Below are 25288 nucleotides of genomic sequence, written 5' to 3'. Positions count from 1 at the left end.
TGCAGGGCACATTCGATTTGATGCACAAACTAAACCTTGCATCTCTTCAGACAAACTGAAAACAATTTTAATTGGTAGTTCTGGGAAACAGTTTTTGAGCTGATCATTTCTGCTGAAGGCAATTAACAAGAGAATTTGTCCTTGCAGGGGTTTCGGGAAACCTCTCTTGGGTATTCATTTCAAATTGTGCATGAATGAATTCCCATTTCTAGAGGAACTGTTGGATCTAGATTCCCATCTCAGAATTCCCCCCCCCCCCCCATCTTATTATGGTAGAAATATTTCCAGTGGACTGCCCTCTGGATTTAGCACCTTCCCCAGCAATGAAGAGTATCTTTTACTACCAATCTCTAAATCCGATCCTTCATCTCTGCAGTTTTTATGCTCCCATGCTCTGGTAACATCTGCTTTACAGTGGCAAGCTTAGGGAATACAAATGCAGGTGAATGTAAACTCTGGCCTTAAACCTCACTGTAATTACATAAGCACTTTAACTCCTTGCCTTCAATTTTCCGCTCCGTTTTTATTAATCTATTCTTTTTCATTTTGCAGGTGTTCTTCAGTCAAAAGCGTGGGAAGTTGCAGTGAAAGATAAAGCAAATAATACCTGTTTGTACGCCAGCATTATGTTGAACATCACAATACAATATGAAACCAATAACGGTAGCTTTGTAAGTGCCTATTATCATGTAGTGTTTGTGAAGCATCTTTAAATTTACATCTACATAATAGACTTGCTTTATTTTAAAATAAAAAATATTTTTATTACATTTTGGAAGGTTTTACCATTCATCCTGTGGCCACTTTAATGGTACACGAATGATGGGCATTATCTAGATTTACAGGCGTTAGTTTTAAATCAATGAACATCGTGCTCCGTTCTCACCGTATCATTCAGAACCTGTCTAATCCTCAAATTGATTGAATTTGGTGGTTAACCACAGTAACCTACTTTTTGCAAGAACCTGTGTAGCCTAGTTTTGTGATCTTGTATTTTTGAGTGCTGTTCCTATTCAAAGTACAAATACAGTCACGTGAAAAACACAGCAGTCCTTAAAATCCTATGCTTCAAAGACAAACTGCCTCTTGGCGCTGTCTAGGGTGGAGAACAATCAACTCGCTCACATTTATTCCAATCCCTACAAGACCCACAAAAGACCTAGTCATTGGTCTTGGCAAAGATTAGCATACATTGATGTGCCATGGGCTTATTATGCTTTCCTTTATGTTTCTCAGACCACAGGGCAGATTGCCCCCATCCATAACCCCTTCTTGACTTAATTTTGCCATTTGCTGTGAGGCAGGTGCTCTGGGGACCACCGTTGCATCGCTGTCTCTCTCTGTGCAATGACCAGGGAAAGGTCCAAGAATGTTACTACCCTTCTTTGGTTTTTGAGGAGCATATAAGCTCAACAGGGATATTTCTACGTTGTCCAAATTGCCCCTAATTATTCTTACTAATTCAGCCCCAACCTTGACCAAAAGTGAGATATCAAAGGGCAGCTCCAGAACATATGCATAAAGTCAGCAAAACAATAGCATCTTTTGTCGTCTTTTCCCATAATATTGTTCAGTTTGAGGTATGGGGGGGGGACACATCCTTGCGGCCCTCTGGAACAAAAGCAGTAGCGGGGTTTCCCACCAGCACCCCCACCACCCAGAGTTCTGAAATGTTATCCTATGGAAGGAAGAGCAAGATCTGCAAACCGGTTGAGTACATCAACTTATAGGATCAATCGCCTGGAGTTAAGGTGAGTGGGGTTCAAGGCAGCACCAACAGTAAACCACTAGTTGCACGAGGGCGGCCTTGTAAAAATCAGGTTCAGGAGCCCAAAGCATTTCAATGGGGATTGGACTCTTTACAGAGGCTGTTCAAGGCCCAGGATCAATGGGTGCAGAAGTGTCTTTATACGTTGGATTTTTCCTTAACGGAGCAGTCTCATTAGGGTGTACCTGCAAGCAGAAGCTGCAGGCGACGTCTGGGAGTCCAGGAGAGGTGAAACCACAACGGTCTCTAGCTCTGGAGGGCTGGGGAACCTTGTTGGCACTTTTGGCACACTTAAACCCTGGCCAAAGGTGACTGGTGCAGTGGTTGCTTCAGGTGTCTGGTTTTGGCAGTTCCAGAGGCCTCCGTCTTCTTTTTGAAGTTCCTGCTGAACAAGTCCTCTGTTCATGGGAGGTCTTGTGACTCCAGAAACTAGGGAGGACTCCCGGCCTACAAAAGAGACCCAACTGCAGTAGGAGTCTACTTTGGGGCTGTTTTCGAGTTGGGTGCTCTCTTCAGTATTCTCTGGTTTAGTAGCTCTTCAGTGTCCTCTTACTTCATCGGGATCTGCTTCTCTGGTGCCAGTGGCACTCCAAAATACTGAATTTAGGGATGTTAAAGGGATGTAGGGTAGTAGCCAATGGGCTACTGACCCTTTGGGGTCAATAACGTCCTTCATGACCACTTCCTGTGTCCAGGAATTCCTAGGTGTGCCATCACAAAGATGGCTCCTACTGAAAAACGTGTCCACCTCGCAGTTAGCCCACCTTAGGGGAGGTGGTACTAGCCTGGGGGTGGCATGCCTACCTGATAAGCTGATTTTCCCACCTGTCCAGGTGCCAAGTGTGCTCTGGACGGGTGGGGGTTCTTCCTCTCCTGTGACTGGATCCAGATCCACATTCCACAGGATGTGGCTCTTCTGAAGCTAGCCATGCCAAAGAGGCTAATCGGAGGTCCTCCTGTGTGAGTGGTGCGTCGCCCTCTTCCTGGACTGACCTTTGTTCTGGGCCCCCTGAGAACAGTGTATCGGGTGGCAGTCTGGCAAAATCCAGTCAGCAAGCACACTGGAGGCTGCTAGGTTTTAAGGGGAAATCACCAAGGTGCCCTCTGAGTGCATGTTCTGATTAATCCAACACTAGCATCGGGATTAGCGTTAAGACGAGATGTTTGATACCAAACATCCCTATTTTAAGTGAAGCCATCATGTAGCCGAGTAACTCTTTCTCGCCCCCCCCCCCCCTCCCTGTGTCCAGTACATGGTTTAAGATGGCTTCCCTGGTCACTTGCACTACAGCAATAGGGCTGACTAGCACAGGGGCATATCCTCTCGTGCAGATATGCCCTCATATATATTAAGCACTCTGCCTTAGAGCTGTCAGGTCTGCTGTTGGGGTGATTTACAAATCCTATGCAGTGGTAGGGGACATGGCACACATGGATGTGACTTGTGTTTTCTGTTTTGTCTGCACCAAGAAACCCATCCTGCAGTGGCAGTTGTGCATGTGCTTGGTGAGGGGTTCCTTATGGTGGCACAATTTGTGCTGCAGCCCGTTGCCAGGTGGGATCTATTTTCCACAGACCATTCATTCCTTACTTTCCAGAGTGCCGCTAATTCTTTCTCAAAAAGTGCTTCTCTAGCCGAGCAGCCTTGACACGCGCCATGACTTTAGACAGCATATTATCTTGTTGTAGTCTGCCATCCATACATCTGCACCAGTAGCGACTCTTGGAGGGAGTGCTGCGTGGCGGGGAGAGACCACGGGGTAGTAAAGTACGGCACTCTGCCGAACCGAGGCAAGTTGATAAATACATAAAACTAAGTGCATTGCGCACGCTGCATCGCCATTTGGTGTTGCAGCGTGCACAGTGTAATTCGTTTTTATTTATGTACTTACCTCGGTTCGGCTGTGTGCCGTAGCTTACTACTCCCCACCCTACTGCGCCACAGCACTCCATCCAGGAGCCGCTACTGATCTGCACAAGTACTTTGTAATTTACCCGAAAATACAGTTGCTACCAAACCATTATCCCACCCGTTTCCCTCTGATAGTTTATGGTAAGGTAATCTGCTGAGGAAATCAGTTATTTTGTTGCAAGCACCTTGAACATAAGACTTCCTACGCATAGTTCAAAAGTTGCATAGACAGTTTGGTTAGTCTTTATTAAGACCTTGTGAGGTGATTTTTAGTTGGAGGTTTTTGGTAACTCCTAACAATTGCTTTAGCGCCCCAAATGAAGCCTCATAGCTTACCAGTTGTCATTTAGTGGCTTTCTTTGTGAGGTACATCATTTAAGTGCTCGATAAAACATTTCTTCTATACCATTGTCATTTTCAGATATTTTATTAAGTGGGAAAGTAGATTCTTTTCTTTTAGTGAAGTGGCTTGATAAGTCTGTAATTTAGAAATTTTTAGGGTTATCTTAGTGGTCATCGTTCTATTATCTAAATTCCCATTCCCCCAAATATACTCCATCCATGAAGACTAAAGCCATAATTGGTTTGAACGGCCTGTCTGGTCCTGTATGCGTAAGGATGAATTTCATATAAATGAGTTCTAGCATTCTGCCCCTACAACACCACAGATGACACTTTATTTTTTAATTTTATTTTTTATATATTTTTATTTTTTATAGAATTTTATTGAATTCATGTATAACATATGGACAAAGCTCATCAAAACCACATACATTCGCAATGATACACCAAGTGCATGTTTGAGGAGGTACAGGTATGGAAGCAGAACATCAGCCATGATATTTACATTTCCAGCATGCCCAGACGTTGTGCAATTGTTTAGTTTCTAGTCAACGGGGGTTCGCATATCCCACTCCTATATACATTCCATTTATCTCAGCCCTGTGACCATTTATTGGGGCAGCCTCTGACTACATATACCGTTTTCTATGTGACCATGCATCAGTCCATGTCTTTGCTCCAGTCCACTGTACTTGGCGGTTCTTGGGCCTTCCATTATCCACAGATTACACTCTTGATGATCAGGACAAACTCGAGCCATTCTCTCTTGCAAAATTAGTCCTTTGAGGCACTATCACTCTCTGGCAGTTGAGTTTGTGACTCCTTTTAAGACCTGATCTAAAAATTCAAACTTCTTGCATTGACCGTCTTCTCCAATAGCAGAATATTGACAAATCAATAGTTTTGGATATTTCTCTTGGCAGGAAGCCTCAGTGTGAATAATTGGCACAAGTGTCACATTACTGAGATGTAATCAGGCTAGCAAAAAACATACCAGTCTCTGGGTAAACCGATATTTACACAGTGGCCTCCAGTAAATGTCAGGAGCTCTTGGTTACATAAAAACAATATTTTAATTTCATACTCGCAATACCAAATTCTTCTATTTGTTATATAGACTACAGTAATAAAAAAAAAAAAAGTTTACTGAAAAGTTAGGTGTCTTCCGGAGCCTTGGTGTTTGGAACGAAAAAGCCTTTAAGAAGATAATTAAAGATGCAGTGAAAGTATGATGTTTTTACTTTGATTCATTTCTATACATTTCACTGAAAAAAAACACGGGGAAGTGACATTTTAGTTGGGTGTTGAAATAACGTATGTTAAAAACTAATGTTTAAAAACTGACACTATCCCCAGTTATAATTTAATGAGCATCTGTAAATTGCGCTCCAGCCATGCATGGTCTTTGTATTTACTTTATTCCAACCTCATAACTGAGTTGTACTGAGTATACATAGGTATCCCTAGCATAGAAATAGTGGAGGCAATGGTTATTGTTACATCCTACATTATATTTATTACCTTTTATTACTTCCCCTTTAATGGCATGAGACCTAGTTCATTGTGTTCTGGTTCTCAGAACTTTCCTGGTGATGCATTCTGCATCCTTGAGTCAGTTGTACCTTTACTTTGAAGCTGCCTACATGATGCTGTGCTGCTGAATAAAACTTCTTGAATTCTTACCTGTTTCCTGGATTATTACAGTTATGCTTGTTGAAAGTTGTATGGTTCACAGTTTACAAATTACTAAAGTTTGAGGTTGAAGTAGTTAAACAAGGGAAAGACTGAGCACACCTCGTAGATTGTGGAGTTTATATTGAATGTAGGTTGTGGCTTAAAGTCGGCATGTGTTCCCAAAAAATCTTTGAGAAAGATGATCTATTGTCGACTGTAGCTTTAGCCTGTCGATGGATGTTTGGCCACGTGCCCGTGTTAAATAGTTGCAATACAGTGATATGGACGCGTTCTCTGTAGCGAAAACATTTAAAAGGTGTGGGCATTCTTTTAATGCATTGTAGAATTGGCTATGATGATGGGGTATCCCACTTAGTCGTCATTTACCTCACAGTATGCCATTCTGCCCATTGCATTACCCATTATGCAGTGTATTTTACTCGACTACCGAGGGTTGTCCATGGGGCCTCACAAAAGTGTAAATTGTGTACTTTTCACTCCTGAGTTAAAATTGTGTGTCATGTGAAGTCTTTAAATGGGTAATTCCATTGGGGTAAACACAAAATTGTCACAATTGTGTGGTGTCATTTACGATGTCGGTGATCTAGTCAAAGTTTTAATTTATCGTGTAATCAGTGATGCCAATGATGTAACTTAAGATATCATGATTGATATAGTCATGTTTTAATTTATCGTGTCATGAGTGATTTAATCCCTGTTTTACTCTATAATGCCATGTGAGGTTATAAGCAGAACAAGGCAGGGGTGCAAGTTAGTTCGCTCGGTGAGCTTTAACTCGTGAGACTCGATGGTGTTTGAGTTTTAAACATTAGGTGTTAGAAAAACACCAACTGTCAGTTTACTTTTTTTTTCTTCATTGTGTATCTGAGGATTTGTTTATTAACCAAGCCAATTCTCCCACTGAGCACAGCTTTTGGCCCTTCGCAGCACTGAGTTGCCCACAGGGCTGGGTTTTTGTCCAGGCTCTGGATCCAACCCCTCAGGGGTGGGTAATTCCCTGCTGCAGTCGGCATTCAGCAGTGCGCAGCAAGGGTTTGACTGTAGGGTCTGGCCTCTAGGTATGCCCTGCGGCCAACCCCCCTGCTGCAGGCGGTAGAGCATAGGGTGTTACTTCAGGTCTGTCCATGCACCCCACCAAACTTCCCCTGACGACCTTCCCCACCCTCCACAGATATATATAATTTTGTGGTACTCCCTCAGTACCGCAGTCAGTGTCGATTCCTGGGTACTGCTGGGCAGTGCAAGCTTCACCCTGTGAAACTTGCATGGTCCTGCGATACAACTCCTGAGGACGTACTTTGCTATCTCATAGAAGAGCCATGCTGTGCCCCACAGGAGTATTTCAGTACCCGCAATATTAATTTCCCCCCTCTAAATCGCTTCCCAAAAGTTTCCCTGGGTATTAAAATGGAAAACGAGGTTTTGGAACCCCCAGCCCCTGCTTGATGTAGCGCCCTAATCCTTCCAAGGAAGGAACTGGGGTGACCTTTTTAGTTTTTTGGAAAGTTTTGTGAAGATTTGTCAGCCAGTGCCAGAGTTGTTAGCAAAACAAATATGCTCTTCCTATAGAAGCTGTGATCTAACTACAATTGGACAGTGGCTAGTGTGTGTGTTTCTGTACATGTTCAATCCATCTCTGGCGGCGCCCCTAGAATCTGGAACTGCATCACAACTACCATCGGTACAATCCCCTCGTATCTCCTTCAAAAAGGAACTAAAAACCATAACCACAATACTTTCTGACCTAATTGCCTGGTTATGAAACCACTTTCTGATGGAACGTATTGAAGTATAAAATCAAGACTCAAGCACTGTTCATTAACGATGCATTGTATCTTAATGTGTGGATCTGTTATGCTCTGATACCCCTCTGTTTCGGGTTCACACCGTATGAGACTGCAAATAAATCTGTATGTCACTGTTCATTGTGGATGATTAATTTCTTATTAGATGACAAACCCTCCGTGGTAGGACTGTATTTTATGTGAATGCCATTTAGATCTCTATAGTGTGTGAATGTGTTCTATGGACCTAATTAAATGTGTCAGCCCTTAAGGAGTCGCCTTATGAATGGGGCAGAACACTTTGGCTGATTAGTGGTGAATGTTCATGAAAAGACTTTTAATGCACCAGAGGGAATGAAGTTGTTTGTATTTAGACCAAAAGTGGATTTGTTTAGAATGTGTTTTTTTTTTTTTTCTTTTTTTCTAAATGGAAGTAGAACAGAGGTCTTCAAACTTGTTGAGGCTGTAATCTCCCGTGTCAAACTATTTTAAATGCAAGGACCCCCTCCTTACAAATTTATACAACTTGGTCCTCCTCATCATTGACAACTATCGACAACCGTAAACGCCCCCATTTGACACCGCAAATCATTTTTACATCGGGGAAATAAATTAAACGGTGTTTAGCAAGCCAAAGGTCAGTGAGCGTGGGGGCGTGGCTAAAACAAAGGGCCTCATTTACGAGGCATTGGCATAGGGCAGACGCACAAATTGTTGCCTAACGCCAACATAGGCAGCATTGTTTGTCTTTTTTTGTGGGAAGGAGCACCTTTCTACAAAAATAGAAGCCTGAGAGGGGCTTTCCTCTTTCTATGTGTGCTGCAGAATGCAGCACGCATAGAGGAACAACAAGGAGAAATAAACACTTCAACTCGTTACTCCTGCTGTGAGGAGGCGTAAGGTTTTGGCGCTGCCCCAGGTTTACATGGTTTTACAAATCTGGGGCAGCGTCAAAATCAATGGATGTTGCGTGGCAACACCCACTGCAAAGTTTACGGAATGCCTACTTGACATAGTGTAAGGCAACGCAGCGACTTGCGCTGCTTTGTCTTACTACATATCTGAGGCCATGCAGGGTGGCTGTCTCATATACCGCCACCCAGCGTGGGGGAACCCTTGTTCCCCCAAAGCTTAAAAAAAAAAAGTGACGCTCCGGCATTGCAAGCCTCTCATGAATCGCCCTCACATTTTGTTCGTTTTTTTAGGTCTTTAACCATCAGGTAGCTACATATTTTTTTTTTTTTTATTTCATGTGTTTTATGTAGCGCTGGCTAGACCCGAGGTATCAGAGCGCTTTACATGAGGTTCCACAAAGTTACTTCAGGTAACCGGTTACATCAGTTACTAGTAAAAGATTTAAAGAATCTAGAAAAATGGAGCTTAGAAGGGTAAGTGGGTAGAGTGAAGGGGTAGGAGGGAGAAACTACAGCGAGACAAAGGAAAGTCTGCCCCAAGTCCGGCTGGGTAGGTGACGGCCTAGGGGAAAGTCCACGGCCAAGCTCCTCTTTAGCCATCGGGTAGCTCCACCGGGCATCAGACAAATTGCAAGGTCTTGTCTGCAAAACATTTAAACAGCATAGGAAGGAGAGATAAATGGAGAGTAGCAGGGTGTGGGGGGGGGGGGAGGGTAAAGGGGTAGGGGGGAGATGCATCCAAATTTCATGACAAGTTAAAAATATTGATATTTAAAACTGTATATTCATGATCTAATAGGATCAAAGCAGTGGAAAACGAAAAGGGTATATTTAGCATGCATTGGAGGAATTTAAAAACTTGCGACGCATGAGCCACATGGAGTAGGGGAAACTGGACACAGCAAAAACAATCTGGGTGCATTCCAGTTCGCATAAAAGCCTCCTGTATCTGTCTGAACCCCATATTCCTGCATATTGGTAGGAGCCAATACCTTCGAGGTACATTGTAACCTGGACAGCAGAAGAAAACGTGTGTAAGGGTCTCTTTCTGACTCTCGCAGGCAGGACAGCCGGCTGGGGAGGCATTTGTCCATTTGTTTGTAAATGCATGGACTGGCAGGCAACCCCACCTAAATTGGGCATAGTGTCCTTGCCATGTGTGGATAGACGTCCTCCAGAGCCTCAAATACTGGTCTTTGAAGTTAAAAAAAATCTGGAGTTAAACAGCCAGATTTTAAACTCCCTTGGCGTTCACCCAGTCTAAAGTCTAAGATTTAACTAGCTCAAGGCGTGAAATGGTCGGACGCTTCCTCGGGGTGGGTCCATAGGTTTATCCGGCCTAGTCTAAAGCACAGATCTTTCAAATGTGCGAATCAGGATAATTTACACAACCCTGGGAGCTCAGAATCGCCTTGACTTCTGACTGTTAAGCTGCTAGTTCAGGAGACGCCCATAATCTACGCCAAAAGGACAAAGGTCTCCACTAAATTTCCTCATTTATGGGTCGGAGGCCAAGTTTCATGCGTAGGGGGGGGTGAGAGGAGTACTTGGTGGTAGACTCTAGTTGTCTCAAACTTATTCTCGGATCTGACCAGTGCACCTACAGTGCTGTGTCCCCAAAGTTATGCCTCATACATAATTGCGCTCCTGATTTGAACTTTATAAATCTCCGTCAACGAGCCCAGTTGTCTTGATGTTACATTCCTATATAGTTTTGTCAGGCCCCCGGTCATCTGTGCTAGCCTCAGGCCTGCCTTTTCTTGATGCAGACCCCACCCAAAGGTTTTCGTCAGCGTAATACCCTGGTAGTCAAAGACTACCACCCTCTCCAGCAGGGTACCATTTAGGGTGGGGTTAGGGAGAGAAGTTTTACTAGGATTAAATACCATATACTTGGTTTTTGAAGTATTAATCTCTAGCCCCGTTTCATTCCAGAATATAGAAAAGGAGTCTCATTCTTTGGATACCCATGGGCGATTTGGAAAGTAACAAGGTGTCGTCCGCAAACATTGCTGGCACCTCGTCACAGGCAAGCTTTGGGGCATCAATGTTGACGACTTTGTTTAGTTGTTCCACCAGAGCATTAATATAGAGACAGAAGAATGTGGGGGCCAAGACACACCCCTGCCTTATCCCCCGATTCACTGGGACGTGTGAAGTCAATTCCCCGTATCTAACATGAGCAAAATTTCCAGTGTGCAATCGCTTAATCAGGGTGAGCAGATAGAGTGAAATGGCCAGTTCCTCCAAAACTACCCAAAGTTTGTGACGAGGTGCCAAATTGAACGCTGATTTAAGATCCACAAAGATCAAATAGAGGCTGCCACCCTCTATTGTCAGTCTTCCAATATAATAATTGGAGCCTGAAGATTTGGTCAATAGTAGAGATGTTTTTACGGAAGCCTCCCTGATATGCACGGAGTCTCGCTCTCGCCCATCCAGGACTGAAGGTGGTCTAGAATAATCCTGGCAAACAGCTTTTGAGTTATATCAATCAGGCTTATAAAATGGGTAGCTTAAATGAAAGATAAATGTATTCAATGGGAAATGCACTGTAGTACATTATCAAACCTCTAATATTTAATACACTGCAGAGTCTGTGTGTAACCAGATAGGCACAGAATTAAATTTGATTGGCGTAGTGGAGAATAGCGACTTGTGTATTTTTAAATCGGAGGTCCCAGCCTGTGACAAAGCACAGTGAATGTGCAAGTCGTTATTATATACTTTCATTACACACATTATAATGTAGACTGCTACAAACTGTGCAAATAGTTTTAGAATAAAATGGAGCTTCCAAAATGTAGATTTGAGTAATATAAGAACATAAGTAATGCACTTTTTTTTTTCTACATACTTGTCCCTTCAACACCTCCCCAGGGGTACTAAGCCCTGTGTAAATACAGTTCTGGTTAAAAGCATACGCTTCATAGCCCAGTTAACTCATTCTACCACGATGCAAAAAAAACACATCCTTCCATCACAATACCTGTAGTGATTCAAGCAATTGAACACTCCCAAGCACCCTTTACATTTGCAGATTAACTCCTAGCATAACATTTGCATGTCATGCAGGCACCCTGTCATGAAGGCTTACTTGAAGGATTGTTTTACCAGGCCTCTTCCTTTAACAGGACATGAGACTCCATTTGACTTCAGCTAGAGCATTTTAATGATTGGAATGAAAGGTCTGGGCCATTGTCTTTGTCCAAAAGGAAAAGCACATTTTGTATTCCTGGCAGAAGTGAGGCCTGGAAATGCGCGACCCCCTTCCCAGGCTCCACGGCGCCCCTAGGGGTCGTGCCTCACAGATTGAAGACCGCTGTTCTAAAATAACTTGCAAATGACACACAGCAAAAAATTAGCCAGATTAATTGATATTGAGGAAATTGCCGGTAGTCCTGGATTTTTTTTTTATAGCCTGTTTCCAGTTACCAAAAACACAGCGGAACTGTATTCTATGGATACCAGCAAAGATCTGGTGTTTTTAGTTAAATTGACAGGTAATTGTATTTCATTGCCATTCGTTACCTGACTTCAATAAAATGTGTTTTCATTGCAGAATAATGCAACTCTTGTGAGTCCCAGTGAAGTGAAACATAATGGAAGCAGATGTGGAACTGCTACCCTTGCCCCGCTACTCTTTGTAGATTTGGGCCGTGGTCACACATGGAGCTTAAATTTTACACGAAGTAACTCCAGTTACGAGGGAAACGTGATTACCTTCACATACAACACTACTGATGCTGAGCTGTTTCCTGATGGCAAGCCAAACGGTAATTCATCCAGTTATTTCGAATGTTTTAACGTTTCTCTTGTATTTTAATTGTTTCTGGGGGAATTGCTTTATGCATTCAATCATCATACTTATTTGCATGTACTCTGAACAGACTTCATGACTTGGAAATGTATTTATAATGAATGTCAGGCTGTATTGCTGATCCACCCTTGTTTCATAGTAAATCCTACTCTTGAGTTGTAGGTTTGTGAAGGATAGATAAATGGATAACACCTAGCTAATGTATAAACATATTTTGTGTTATCCCTTCGAATGATAAAATACCATTTGGTTGCATATCTCTGTAATTATCAGTGATCGCACCCCATGGTCTCACATAGAACTTGGCCTCAGCACGGAGTGTACATCTGCTCCAGAGGTACTTCGGTCTTGTTCTACCCTTGTGTCCACAATGGAGATGCTGGATTTTATGATCCATAGGTCACTCCCTCTGTTTAAATAAATATTTACAATGTCTGCTTGAGCAAATATCAGCCACTGGTAATCCCTCAAGACTCCTTCTAATCCATTGTTTTGCACACCGTTGTATACTTTAGTGTGCCACCCTAAGTGGGACCGGTATGACGAACGTGGGTTACGTGCACACTGTTACTGTAACCAAGCTTTTCCTGTCTGAGCCCTTACCAGAGCGAAACCAGTCCTGGGTTGCTTGTATTCCAGTTCAGGACCTGGCATGATAGTTCACGCTGAACTGTTTGCATCAGACTAGGGTCAAGACTGGCCCATTCCCTCACCTCTCAGGCTAAAAACACAAGTTTGCTGCCTCTGCGGACTCCTGTGGGAAGTCTGCCCACCATATGAAGCTGCTTGCAGTCTGGAGGCAAGGGAGTGTGCTATGGCCTGCCAAGGCTTTGGACTCGCTTGGTAGTGTGTGGGCTTTCTTCATGTCACTGTGGTCCCAGATAAAGCCATAAGCTAGTCCAGGCCAACAGACTTGAGAAATATGCCTTTAGGCACATGCCCCAAGAAAAGCTAGGGCAATCTCGAGGCTTAGAAGAACACAGACTCCTTAAAGACTCTCAAAACTGAGGTCTGCTGCCTCTCTGACAACCCGGAGAACGTTGACTAATTGATTATATTTAATGTCCCAAGAGCTTTTGCCGGGAATGAGCATTTGAGCTGTTACTCTTTTTTTGATTTATTCTTTAAATCCTACTAAGGAATCTTCAAATCGGTTCCCCAAGTCATGTATAATTTTACAATGATATAATAATTAATTGAGCTCAAATGTTCGAAAATATGTGATGACAGTGGGCCAAAAAATGACTCCTTTAGCCAAAATAGTCCTGATGATGGTCTCTCGTACTAAGTAGGTTTTCGACTAAAAGGTCGACGGGGCTTCCACTTTTCTATAAGCAATTTTTAATTTTGTTTTTGGGCTAGATCTGTGAATCGTCTGTTCTTCACAAAGGACTGATTCCTTTAGAAAAGAGTTGACTTGTCATAAATGTATTCCCGGTCTGGATTTTTTTCAATAGACTCCTTTCAGACATGAGGTTTTGCATGCTATGTACACCATGTTCATTTTTTAATCGTGACTTTGATCATAAATAACATTTTCATGTATAATTCTATAAGCTCCATTTAATTGCAATGTATGATTGAATCTAGAAGTTACCTTTTTTGACAAAGCAAACACAAGGAGATAATGGACGGAGCGCTTGAACTTTTCAGACGCTCACCCCTAGTCACAGACCTGGGTTGAATTCATCATCGTTCTTTAGCTCACTTCGCCAGTTCAGTTGATGAGGGGTGTTACCCCGAAACCGGTCCCAGAATGCTTGTTTCCAGTTCTGGTAAGATCTGGTTTGGCAGTTCGTGCTGGACTGTTCCAATGAGGCACAGGGTCCAGACCGATTTGCATTTGGCTGGGTCCCAACTGGGGTGGCGAAGTGAGCAAAATAACGATGATGGAATTAACCCAGATCTGTGACTGGTGGATGAGTGTCTGAAAAGTTTCAGTGCTCTGTCCATCTCCTTGTTTACCTTTTGGGACATTTAAATATACTCAATTATTCAACATTCTTCATAAATTATCCTCTTGTTGGGCCTTTAGTTGACTGTCAGATAACCAAGCTCACAAAGAGTTATTGTTTGCACTTTTAAATTTTATTCCCAACACTTGGGAATGTCCTATACAATGGACACTAACAGGGTTTAGATACCTCTGTATCCAAATCGCCACCAACTTAAATGATTCAAGCGGCATAACGGGAGTAGAATACTCAATGAATATCGACTTGATTACCACTGATGAAAGCTCCCATTTTGGTTCTTGGGTCTTTTCTTCCCCCATTGTACATAGATTGCTCGCCCCAAGTTCGTATGTGCTAGAAAACACACCATGTGAGGTACTCTATAGCTTCCATGCCAGGGGCCGATACAGAAACTAGAACACTCCTGTCGGGGGAGGGGGGGGGTTTCTAGGTTTGCACTCAGGATACTAACGAGGAGGAGTGGAAAGGGGGGGGTATCCCTACCGGACTTGATGTATTACTGGGCATCTCAGATGATCACTGTAAGTGACGGTCCCCATCAACGACCGCTCATGTTGCGTGCTGTCACCAGGGGTTACTGGGTTACTTGAATGCACTGTATGGCGGTCGACCTACATCAAAACACAACTCTCCTCAACGGCAATGTTTAATATTTGTCAGAAAGCCACTAAAGTGACAGGGTAGTGGGGGCAGATTCCTACCATAAACACCCATGAGACTCCACCTGGAAACTGTGGATTTTGCAGGTGGGTTTTGAAAGGTATCTCAAAAATAGGTGACCATTGGAGCCCAGAGGGGTTCTGCTGTCTTCCTCTGAACTGCAGCACCAATTCAAACTGGCTTATTCTAGTAGTTTAAAACTCTGGACATGTACAAACGTAATCCACATGATGTGACAGACAAAGTATTCTACTCTTTGCGCCCCCCCCCCCCCAATTTGAGTGTAGGGTCCTCATGGTAAACTTTCAATATTTCATATTCAAGAATGATAATTTAACTGATTTCTCCATTGTGATTGTGGTTTAGGTGATAAGGGCTCTCATAAAGAACCGTACTGGCCAGGGTTGAATCTGACTATTAGGGCTTGATATAAAATTTTGATCTGATGCCTGGATTGTGACCTAAAACGTACCGGGAGTTTGGTGGTGTTTCCTGTACTCACCCGGTTTGATTACTTTGCCTCATATTGTATTGGATATGTTTCGGGGTGGTCGCTTCTGGCGGGGGGGTTAGGGAGACCGGGAGTGTTTTAATTCTCCTCCTTAGCTACTTTCCTTCTTTTAGGGCAAGTTTCTGGGCAACAGGCACGCTGCTAGTGGGGGAGGCCGTAGCCATTGCAGGGGTGCAGGGTGGGGGGTTGGGGGGGTTATTATTTTGCCTTTGTTTTGTTCTATGGTCCCTTTTTTCTTTCCTTTTTCTCCCTTCGGGAGGCGGGCTGTTTATCCTTCACTGATTTTTATTTGTATAGGTGTCCACACTTGCTCTGATTCTCCTGTATCCTTCTGGGTGGGCCTCGTGGATGGTACTCGTTCTAGATCGCCTACAAGTTGTCGATCCTTCTTCGTATGCGTACCAAATGCGTAATTATGATGGCGTCGTATGTTCCTTTATAACCGATTGTATGCGAAGCTACAGCCCCTCATCTACTCTGGTACTGTATTTTATAGTGGGACACCTGATATTTGTAATGCCACTCGTTTCTTTAATAATAAAAAAAAAAATATATATATATATATAATTTAAATCTGACATGAACTACCTGCAGGGTGTGGTCTATCAGTCTACAATTCCTGGGGTTGTCCACAGAAGCACAGCAATGTTTGGAATGAGTGGAAAGAGACCAGGGATGCTATATATGTATGTAGCAGATTTATAAAGCGCAGTAGGGTCAGCTCGGACAGAACTCTGCTTGCTCCCACTTCTGGGAGAGGTGGTTAGAAGGAATCCCAATGCTATCCCTCTACACTATTAAATTATCTGTATTTTCAGCTGTCTCTGTGCCCACCACCTCGTTCTAACTCGTGCTACAGGTCAAGGTTACGCATCACTTGTAGTTCCAAGCTGATTTCCTCTTACAGGTGTTCTTGTAGATGTCATGGAGATCGCATTCATCTTCCCAAAGGTCTGGTTTCACAACTTGGACTGGAAGGTATTTCCAACTTTGACAGATTCTTCTGCAAGAATCTCCTCTGTTGATATCCACCCTTTTCACTAGGTTCTCATTGGGGTGCAAATAAGCTCAATATTCCATTGCCAGAAACAGCCACCTCAGTAGTGATTGTATTGAAACTTTTCACAAAATTAATATTCAAGATCTTTTTCAGGTCCTGTTCTCTGAGACCACAAAGCATTTTGTACACCATATTCATCAACACTTAAGAAAAAAATGCAGGCATCTGATAATCCTTAATTCCCCAAGATGGATCCTCCACTTTGTTTTGTGGTTGTATTTGCCGAAAGAAATCATGCCACTGCCCTGCCATCCACTGTCCCTCCAGCCAAAGATAGTAAAAAGTTTGATTAATAGTTCAGAAAAGTGTACAGCACATCTGCAACGACAATGAAAACATAAAGTGTCACAGCCCTTCTAGACAGGTGCACTAGGTGTCTCTTGGACTTCCTCCAATAGTTTTCAACTGACTTGCCTAGGTAAACCTGTGATTATTTCATGGAAATAATCAACAAAGGCATAATTATGGTCAACCAAGTCATCAGAGCTGGCTGCAAGCACTTCCATCCTTAATGGGAGCACTTACATTTTCATGAAGGAGTGGAGATCTATCACAAAGGACAAATTGGGTTGGAATAATGTTCGCAATTGCTATTTTTTCAGATTTAGACCGCTTGACATCTGGAAAAGCTTAAATGAGTTGTCTACTTGCTCTTGAAAAAGGATTGGATACTTATTTCTGCTGCTTTCTGTTAAGAATGTATTGAGGCTGATTCTCCCACAGGTTTCCTTCTTGCATCTTACATGGAAAGTTTTTCCTCGCAGCGTCAAAATCTACGTGCAGAGTTATTGACAGATATGCGTTGTGCTCACATGAAAACCTAGTTTCATAATGACAAAGTGGTCATTATTAAACTAGTCACACTTTAATATTCCCCCTGCAAGTTGATTTCTGATGATCATGTAAATCAAACTATTACCTAGCCTATGTTCTTTCAGAATCTTACTTTTCTGGCTGAGTTCTCTGTGAACTATGGTCCTTTCCACACGGATCTGGGCACTTCCAAGTAGTCAATTTCTACATAGTTTCTTCTGTCCTACTTTATGGTATGTGGATTTTCGATAACGCACTATCGCTAGCGAGAATCTCAATCCTTTGCAGGTGTCATGCTTATGTTGAAGAGGGTTGTGGAACGCCTCAAATAAGTGAGATTCTGAAGAGTGTGGTGCCATGTGTATTGCCAGTCTTCTGGTAAGGAAGGTGCAGATCCATTTGCGGGTAGGTCCTTCGATGCCAGCCTTGTGAAGTTGTCTGATTAGGATGGGAGACTGCAGAGTGGTTGAGTAGGTTGAGTGCTGCGGTTTCTCTGTGGAGGATCTTCTGGAGGTTTTCTATTGCTGTGATGAGGGCTGTCTGTGACAGTGTTTAGGTCTGAAGCCTAATTGTGTGGTATAGAGGAGCTGGTGGTTGGCTAGGTGATCTGCAAGGCATCAGCTAATTACTTTTTCTATGACCTTCCTATGAGAGAGCAAATGTAATGCTTTCGAGTAAATCAAAAGAGCAGCCACCTGAAGTTCTGTAGAGTCCTTTACAAGACACTTTTTACTTTATTCTGACTGGAGCAGATGCCCAGGTAGGGCAAGCCTCCTTGAGAAACTCATCTGCAAACGTTTTTTTTTTTTCCTTTTGCCTCTTCCACTGCGTTTGTTGTGATGGTTTGGTATCTTGGTATTCTATTTAGTGCTTGTGGTTATGAAGGCACTCCACCCCCCCCCCCCCCCCCACTCACCCTTTCTCCCGCTTTGAAGAATGACAAACCTTGTTTATCTATATCCTGTGAGTTCTTATTTTATGCAACAGTCTAGCTTTTGAATCAATCATATAATTTATAAAGTGCACTACTTACCTGTGAGTGTCTCGAGGCGCTGGGGAGTGCTGCTACTGCTCGAAAAGCCAGGTCTTGTGGAGTCTTCTGGTGAGTGGGGAGCGTGTTCCAGGTCTTGGCGGCGAGGTGGGAGAACTATCTTCCACCGGAGATCGTTCTTCGGCTGCGGGGGACTGTGGCGAGGTCGGCGGAGCTGGCGGGTGGGGGTGTAGAAGCAGTCGTCTGAGGTACGCTGGTCCGGTGTTGTGTAGTGCCTTGTGTGTGTGTGGGTTTGGAGCTTGAAGGTTATCCTTTTGATGGGGAGCCAGTGCAGGTCTCTGCTGTGGTGTGGCTCCGGTGAGGGATGTCGACGATCAGGCATGCAGTGGCGTTTTGGATGCGTTGGAGACGTTTCAGGAGTGTGGCTGAGGCTCCTGCGTAGAGGGCGTTTCCATAGTCCAGCACACTGCGGACGAGGGCCTGGGTGACTGTTCTTCTCGTCTCGGTGGGGATCCACTTGTAGATCTTGCAGAGGGTGTTGAAGCAGGCGGAAGAGATGGCGTTGACCTGTTTAGTCATGGAAAGGGTGGAGTCTAGGATGACCCCTAGGTTGTGTTTGTGGTCGGTGGGTGTTGGAGCTGTTCCCAGTGCGGTCGGCCACCACAAGTCGTTCCAGGCCGAGGGGGTGGATCAGAGGATGAGGACCTCAGTCTTGTCGGAGATCAGCTTCAGCCAGCTGTTCCTCATCCATTCGGCAACGTCCTTCATTCCTTCGTGGAGGTTGGTTTTGGCGGTGTGGGCCTCCTTTCTGAGGGAGAGTATCAGCTGGGTGTCATCGGCATAAGAGATGATGTTGCGGTCATGCAGTTGGGCGACGTGGGCGAGCGGTGCCATGTAGCTGTTGAACAGCGTTGGGCTGAGGGATGAGCCCTGGGGTACGCCGCAGATCTCGGCCTTGGAGCAGAAGGGGGGGGGAGGCGGACGCTCTGTGTTCTGTTGGAGAGGAAGGAGGTGGTCCAATCCAGGGCTTTCTGTTGGATCCCGGCGTCGTGGAGGTGTGTGTGGTGGCAGTCCATGTTGAAGGCGGCTGACAGGTCCAGGAGGGTGAGGGCCGCGTGGTTGAAATGTCTGTTCATGGCAAGGGTGTGTTTGATACAGCAATAGCTAGTGTACTTTATACAAAGATGTCTCTTGTTAGATGTAGGTATATAGGGAATGGGATTGGGTGTAGTACTTTGTTTAGGATGTCCTAATATATATTGGTGTCATATACCTGGTGGGTCATTTGAACACAGAGGACACTTGCATTACCTAATAGTTGAGGAGGACAACAGACCAGTAGCTGAAGAGCTCTGGGATTATTACCTAACAGCAGACTGAACCTGTGGGAAGCCTGCAAATGTTGCTTTCTTTTGTGACCTAAAGAGAGGAGGAAAGGCCTGCTTGCTGAGGGCCTGGACCCAACCTTCTAGAAGTGAATTTATCTCCAGGAAGATATGGTATGCTTCCACCACCATTCTGCAAGCTAATCCCTTACTGGGACAGTGACCTGCTGTCAGTAAAATGACTGCACGTTTGGTGTTTCCTCCAGGTCACAGGAACAATCTAATCTCAAGGAAGACCTTTACAAAAAGTCTAAGCTACACAGTGGACAATACCCTGGTTACATAGTATCAAATAAGTGGTCCAGTACAAAGGAATTCAGAACATAATTATGGACCAAACTTGATCCAATACATCAAAATGTTTAATGGGACAGGTGGAAATATTGGTCCAGCTCCAACTAGCGTCCTAAAGGTTCCTGTTCTATGGGGGCCATTACTCTACCGCAGTGACAATTTCCATGCACCCACTACAGTCCTTGATGACAACAGTCTGCAGACAAATGATAAGGTTAGGCAGGACTTCAGCTTAGGATTACTCAAACTGTACAAGCATGGTAATTGGTACAAACATTTCCAAGACCATCTCCGAGATATTTTGATCATGCAGAGGGTGTGACGACAGACTTCATGCATAGTAAAGGTTTCCTAAATGTACATGAGGATGACACTGTAGTCGTCGTCTCCACCCCCCCCCCCCTCAATGTTGAAGACAATAAAACATCTCCAATACACTTCTTTTTACCAGGCATTGTCGTTAGGAGACCTAATGGCTCCTGGCACCCTCAGGCTGTTCAGTGGTTAGCACAATGTTCCATTGAGCCTCCTGGTGTTACACAAATGACCCCTGGTGTGTATAAAATAGGCTACCCCTGCCCAGAGAACCATTTGTGAGTAGATCGTGTACATAATGTTGATTTTTGGCTCAAGTTTCACACTTCAAAACCTAGGCCAGTCCCTTGACTGGAGCGAGGTAACCTATTTAAGCTGATTTTTTCAGATATACACTTTTGGGGTACCACTTTTCTATCTCACTTTTCTATCCATCTCACCCTGCCATTCGATAGGTGAATCCCTGGCCAATGCGAGGCCAGTAATTGGGCGTCTCCATTCCTGTTTGTTGCCAATTGCAATGTTCATGGCGCACCCATCGCTGAAATCAAATGACACCTGTAGTTGCTGTGACTCTGTGTCCTTTGGACCCAAACACTTCACAACATCTGAGTAGATCCGAACCAAGATTTCTAGGCTGACATTGATCATAATGACCTTTATAAAAGAACCAGAGTGCCGAAAATAATCAAGCAATTAATAACGGTTGGTCCATGGCAAAGCACCAGAAGCCTTGCGCCTACTAATCAGCTCCTTCCCCCTTTTAAAATGAGAAATGAATATTTTTAAAAATTTTTTTTTTAGTTTTGTCACTAACCGACTAATAACAAAACTAACATAGGTGCCACATACTCCCGCATTGGTCCACTGTGACTGCTGGTATTGAGTGCTAGTTATTGTCCAATTGAATCTGTTTCAAACCTTCTGTAGTAGGCCTTTATTGCTCATCCTCTCTAACCTGTGAGAGTGAAGTGACTATAGGTAGCAGATTGACTCTGCAATTTTGTGACCCTGGAATAAACGGTATAAAAGAGGATGCTGCTCTGTATCCGCTGACTGCCCGAACACCTAAATAAACAGTCTTGCAAATTCCCTGCTCCTACCTTTCCTTCTTCCTTTCTCTCCCATCAGTGTCGTTTGTTGCTATTCCCGTTTCTGTAGATGCAGTGACGTCAATTAAGCAAAAGTGGCATTGCTCATCCTTTGGCCATTATGACCCCAGAATCGTCCCAGGAAGTTTTGCATTACCTTTTAACACTGAGTATATTGCGATAATTGATAAAGTTGAAGTTCCATTATTGGTATACCACCAATGTTCATTTTTGATACCACCTATACTAGCTTGCTGACCAGGACTGTGATCTTGGTGGGCCCCTAATACTTGCTCTGAATTGTAGCGAATGAGTGCACCAAATGAAGCTGAGATATAATACTATTGAAGATTACAGCAAAAAAATGAGGTGAAATCGTGCATTTCAATTCCTTAACCGAGGCTTTTCCACCCAAAATGAGTTTTTTTTGTTTTTGCTGTGGGATGTTCCACATAAGGTACCCATGCTAAATTTGCGTCCTTATTTTTATTTTATTTTTTTCTCCCAATATCCAGGGAATTTTAAGGCTTCCCAGGGTTTGTGGATTTCCATGGAGGGGCCAAGAAAAGAACTGCATATTGAAATTTTTTGACAGCGTTCATCTCTGATTTTTCTCTTGCTGGGCGATTTACAAAAGCAGAATACAGAGTCATCCGTAGACCCTTTGGGTTGCAGGAATTTATAGGTTTTGTACATTGTCCAAGAACCCGATGTGCTCCGAGCCAACCCTCGAGTTGCACCTTACAATGGTTTTTCATTGTATACAGAGTATAATATAGATCCATTCATTTGATAAAATGTATAGTGGAAAATGCGTATCAAGGAAACCTATTTATTTCTGAAATGGGCAGCAGATATCTTGTTTAGGAGCCTTGGTAATTTGTACATCTCAATCTGTGTGCACGCATGGGATCATTGGATTCAGAGCATTTTTCGAAATCTATTTTTTTACACACTGACTTGCATTTTATAAGGCACAAATGTATAGAAATCAAATTGGTGATTAAGTGTTCTAGTGTTCTGTGTTCTCACGTCTCCCTATTAAAAATTGTACCTCATTTGTGTGGGTATGCTTAGTGCCTGGTACAGCAAGCAGCCTAAAACGCAACATGGACACATCACGTTTTTCCACTGAAAATGCAGTTTCTGTAGTAGTGAGTTTTGGTCCCTAGATTAGCCCTTACTAACTAGCAAACCTGTACCTTTTTGGAAATTATACACCACGGGGACTTCAGTGTGGCTCTCATTAGTAGAAGAATGGGTCAATTGGAGTCCCTTGAGAGGACTACTATTGACCCTGGTTTGATCCGTTCTTGGTGCAGGGAGTAAGCCCAGCCCAACAAGTACTGTAACATTTTTATCGGAGCAAGTGGAGGAACAGGTCGATGGAACTTTATGGATCCCTGTACTTTCCAAAACATTGTCACAGAGTGCAAGAATAAGGCTTGTTTTTAGGCATAGTTTGCAGGACATTGTGGGCTAGAGAATAATGTAGGATCCACACGAAGCACATTACCCTGAACTCCCCTGGGTGTCCAGTTTTCAGAAATGCCTGGGTTTGGTAGACTTTCCAGGGTGCTGTCCACTCATGCCCAAAAAGTGCTGTCTTTCAGTATAGTAAGTGGGACGATGTTGGTATTCAGCCCTTCCCTCCTGGCCCATAAGTTAAAAACAGCCCTCGTCCTCTCCCTTACCATTGGATGTTTTAGTCCACAGGGGAGCAGAAAGATTGAGGCTTTAGGGGTGAAGATGGGGGCTTGATGCCAGGATGGACCAGTCCCACTCCATTAATTTATTTGAAAAAAATATATATTCTATATATTTCTGCCATACAGTGGACTTTTTACCCACAGGGGTAAATTGGGGGCAAATCCCTTCTCTTTCCCTGGAGAGCAGACAGACTGGTTTGTCCTTTATGGAGGCGGGTTTGAGCCAGAGTGAAACACCCGCACCGTTTGCCTCAATTACCAAATCCCTGGTGTCTAGTGGGAGGGGAGGGGGGGGAGGGAGGGCGAGGGTTAGAAAAACAATAACCCCTCCTGTGGCAGGAATAGCTTAATGCCAATGGAGGCCACCTACTACTCTTATTTCTTTGGTGCCATTTTGAATTACCTGGTGTGTAGTTGGTAATCTCCTCCCTCTCCACACTACTCCCTCAAACCCGCTCCCCACAAACATCCTCCAGGTGGATAATTGCACAATGAGGGCAGTGCCCAACCGCCCTATACTTTTTTTCTTTTTTTTCTCTTTTAACATCTCCCTGTTGTCTAGTGGGGGTTCTGCCCCCTCAGGTGGGCATATTGTGGGTAATCACTCCCATTTCATCCAGGAGAGGTAGAGACAGAGACTTGAATTTGGAGGTGGTGGTGGTGGGGGGAGCACAAGCCCTTCTTTAAGGGGCCTCTCCCTAAATCCCTCATGTATAGTGTGTGTGTGGACCCGTCTGGGGAGACACACTCCTGTGACATACCCCAAGCTTAGATCCACTTGACAGGTATGCCATTGGAAAGTGGATTTTCACCCCTTTCCAGCGATACCCATCCCACGGCAATCTAGGCTTGGGGCCTGAGATATGCCCCTGACCACGGATGCAATGAAAGTAAAATGAGGTGGGCAACCAGCTTTTACTTTCACTTTAGCTGTAACCCCCTTCCCACCCCCATATGCATGTGTGCCCAGGAAGCTTTTTCTGAGCAGCCTGAGCTAAAACACTGTATAGTAAAAGAGCTTCTGGTGTTTCGCACCAATGTGCTTCCTTTTACCTCTCCCTTGGCTAACACAGGCACACTGGGGAGGAAGTGCAGGTGTCTGTAATTGGCCAGCACCTGACACTTTGTAGCAGTTGATCCTCCAGCTTAATTTCATTTGTAATGGGTTCCCCCCCCCCCCCTTGTATGAAACATTACCTCCATTGTGTCAGGGTAAGCATTTTGTCGTATGTCCTTCATATGATGTAGGTGTTCCCTATGCAAGAAATTACATAAAATATGCCCATGTCTGAATTTTGCTGTTGATTCTATACATATACCACGACTGGTTCTTAAAACAAAAATTACCTCTAGTATGTCAGGCCACCATTTTGTCATGGTTGTCCGTTCAAGTGCCACAGTTGTCCTTTCCCATGGCCATAATTATCGCCAATGTGCATGCTGCTAACATTATTGCCAAGTGTGCCACAACCAACATTCTTGCACAGGTGTCCATAATCCAAATATTCTCTCTAGTAAATAGTACAGATGTTTTGCTATAGGAGCCTTTTATAACAAAAAGATTCTCCAGTGTGCCAGTATTGTGCCATGGGTGCCAGTATAAGACTAGAATTACCTTCAATATACCAGAGCGCATGGCAGACTCTAATTGTTCAACACATTCTTACCCTGCTCACTTACTAAACGTCTTTCACATTCACTTGGGCTCATTTTGTCCTCGCTCATTCTCTTTGCATTCACTTGTCCTTCTTCCTTGCACTCAGTTTCTCGTTTGCACTCGCTCTTACTACCCGATTCACTCTCATTCATACTCTTCTGTTGCTCACACTTTTTCACTCAATCAATTATACCCCTGATTCTGGGGATGGGGAGGTGTGGAAAGCGCTACAATGCATTATTGGAAAGTGGATTATTAGTAGTGGTATATCTGCCACTGGCAATAAGGCTACTAAAAATATTGGGCTCAGTACAAGTCTAAGAAAATTCTCATGCTCAACCCTTGGTAGCTTGGCTGAGAGCAGGCAGGCTTGACTTCAGAGATTGCAAAAGACATACAATTGATGGGCGGAATGCAAAATCAAAATATTCACCCACAGTCAAGAGATCTGGGTTAAATCCATTATTCTTTTCCTCCCCATGCCACCCCAGTTTAGACCTGGCCATATGCTAACCTGTCTTGACCCTGTCCCTCATGGGATCAGTCCAGCACGAACTGCCAAGCCAGGTCCTCCCTGGACCGGAAACAAGC

At 43.9% G+C, this 25288-nt stretch overlaps 1 protein-coding gene across 2 annotated transcripts in view; it reads left to right on the top strand.

The window, feature by feature from the left end:
• Positions 1–557: 557 nt before the first annotated feature.
• Positions 558–25288, top strand: part of LOC144829517 (lysosome-associated membrane glycoprotein 2-like) — a 327120-nt gene continuing 302389 nt past the window's right edge. For both annotated transcript variants that reach the window (XM_078688732.1, XM_078688733.1), the window contains exons 1-2: positions 558–671; positions 11978–12191. In XM_078688732.1, the coding sequence (XP_078544858.1) occupies positions 627–671; positions 11978–12191 (259 nt within the window). In that variant the 5' untranslated portion in view covers positions 558–626. The remainder of the gene's footprint in view (positions 672–11977; positions 12192–25288) is intronic.

Source organism: Lissotriton helveticus, chromosome 4_1 (genome assembly GCF_964261635.1).
Source record: "Lissotriton helveticus chromosome 4_1, aLisHel1.1, whole genome shotgun sequence".
Classification (NCBI taxonomy): Eukaryota; Metazoa; Chordata; class Amphibia; order Caudata; family Salamandridae; genus Lissotriton; species Lissotriton helveticus.
Note: the sequence above shows the minus strand (reverse complement) of the source record. Positions and strands in the feature narration are given on the sequence as shown.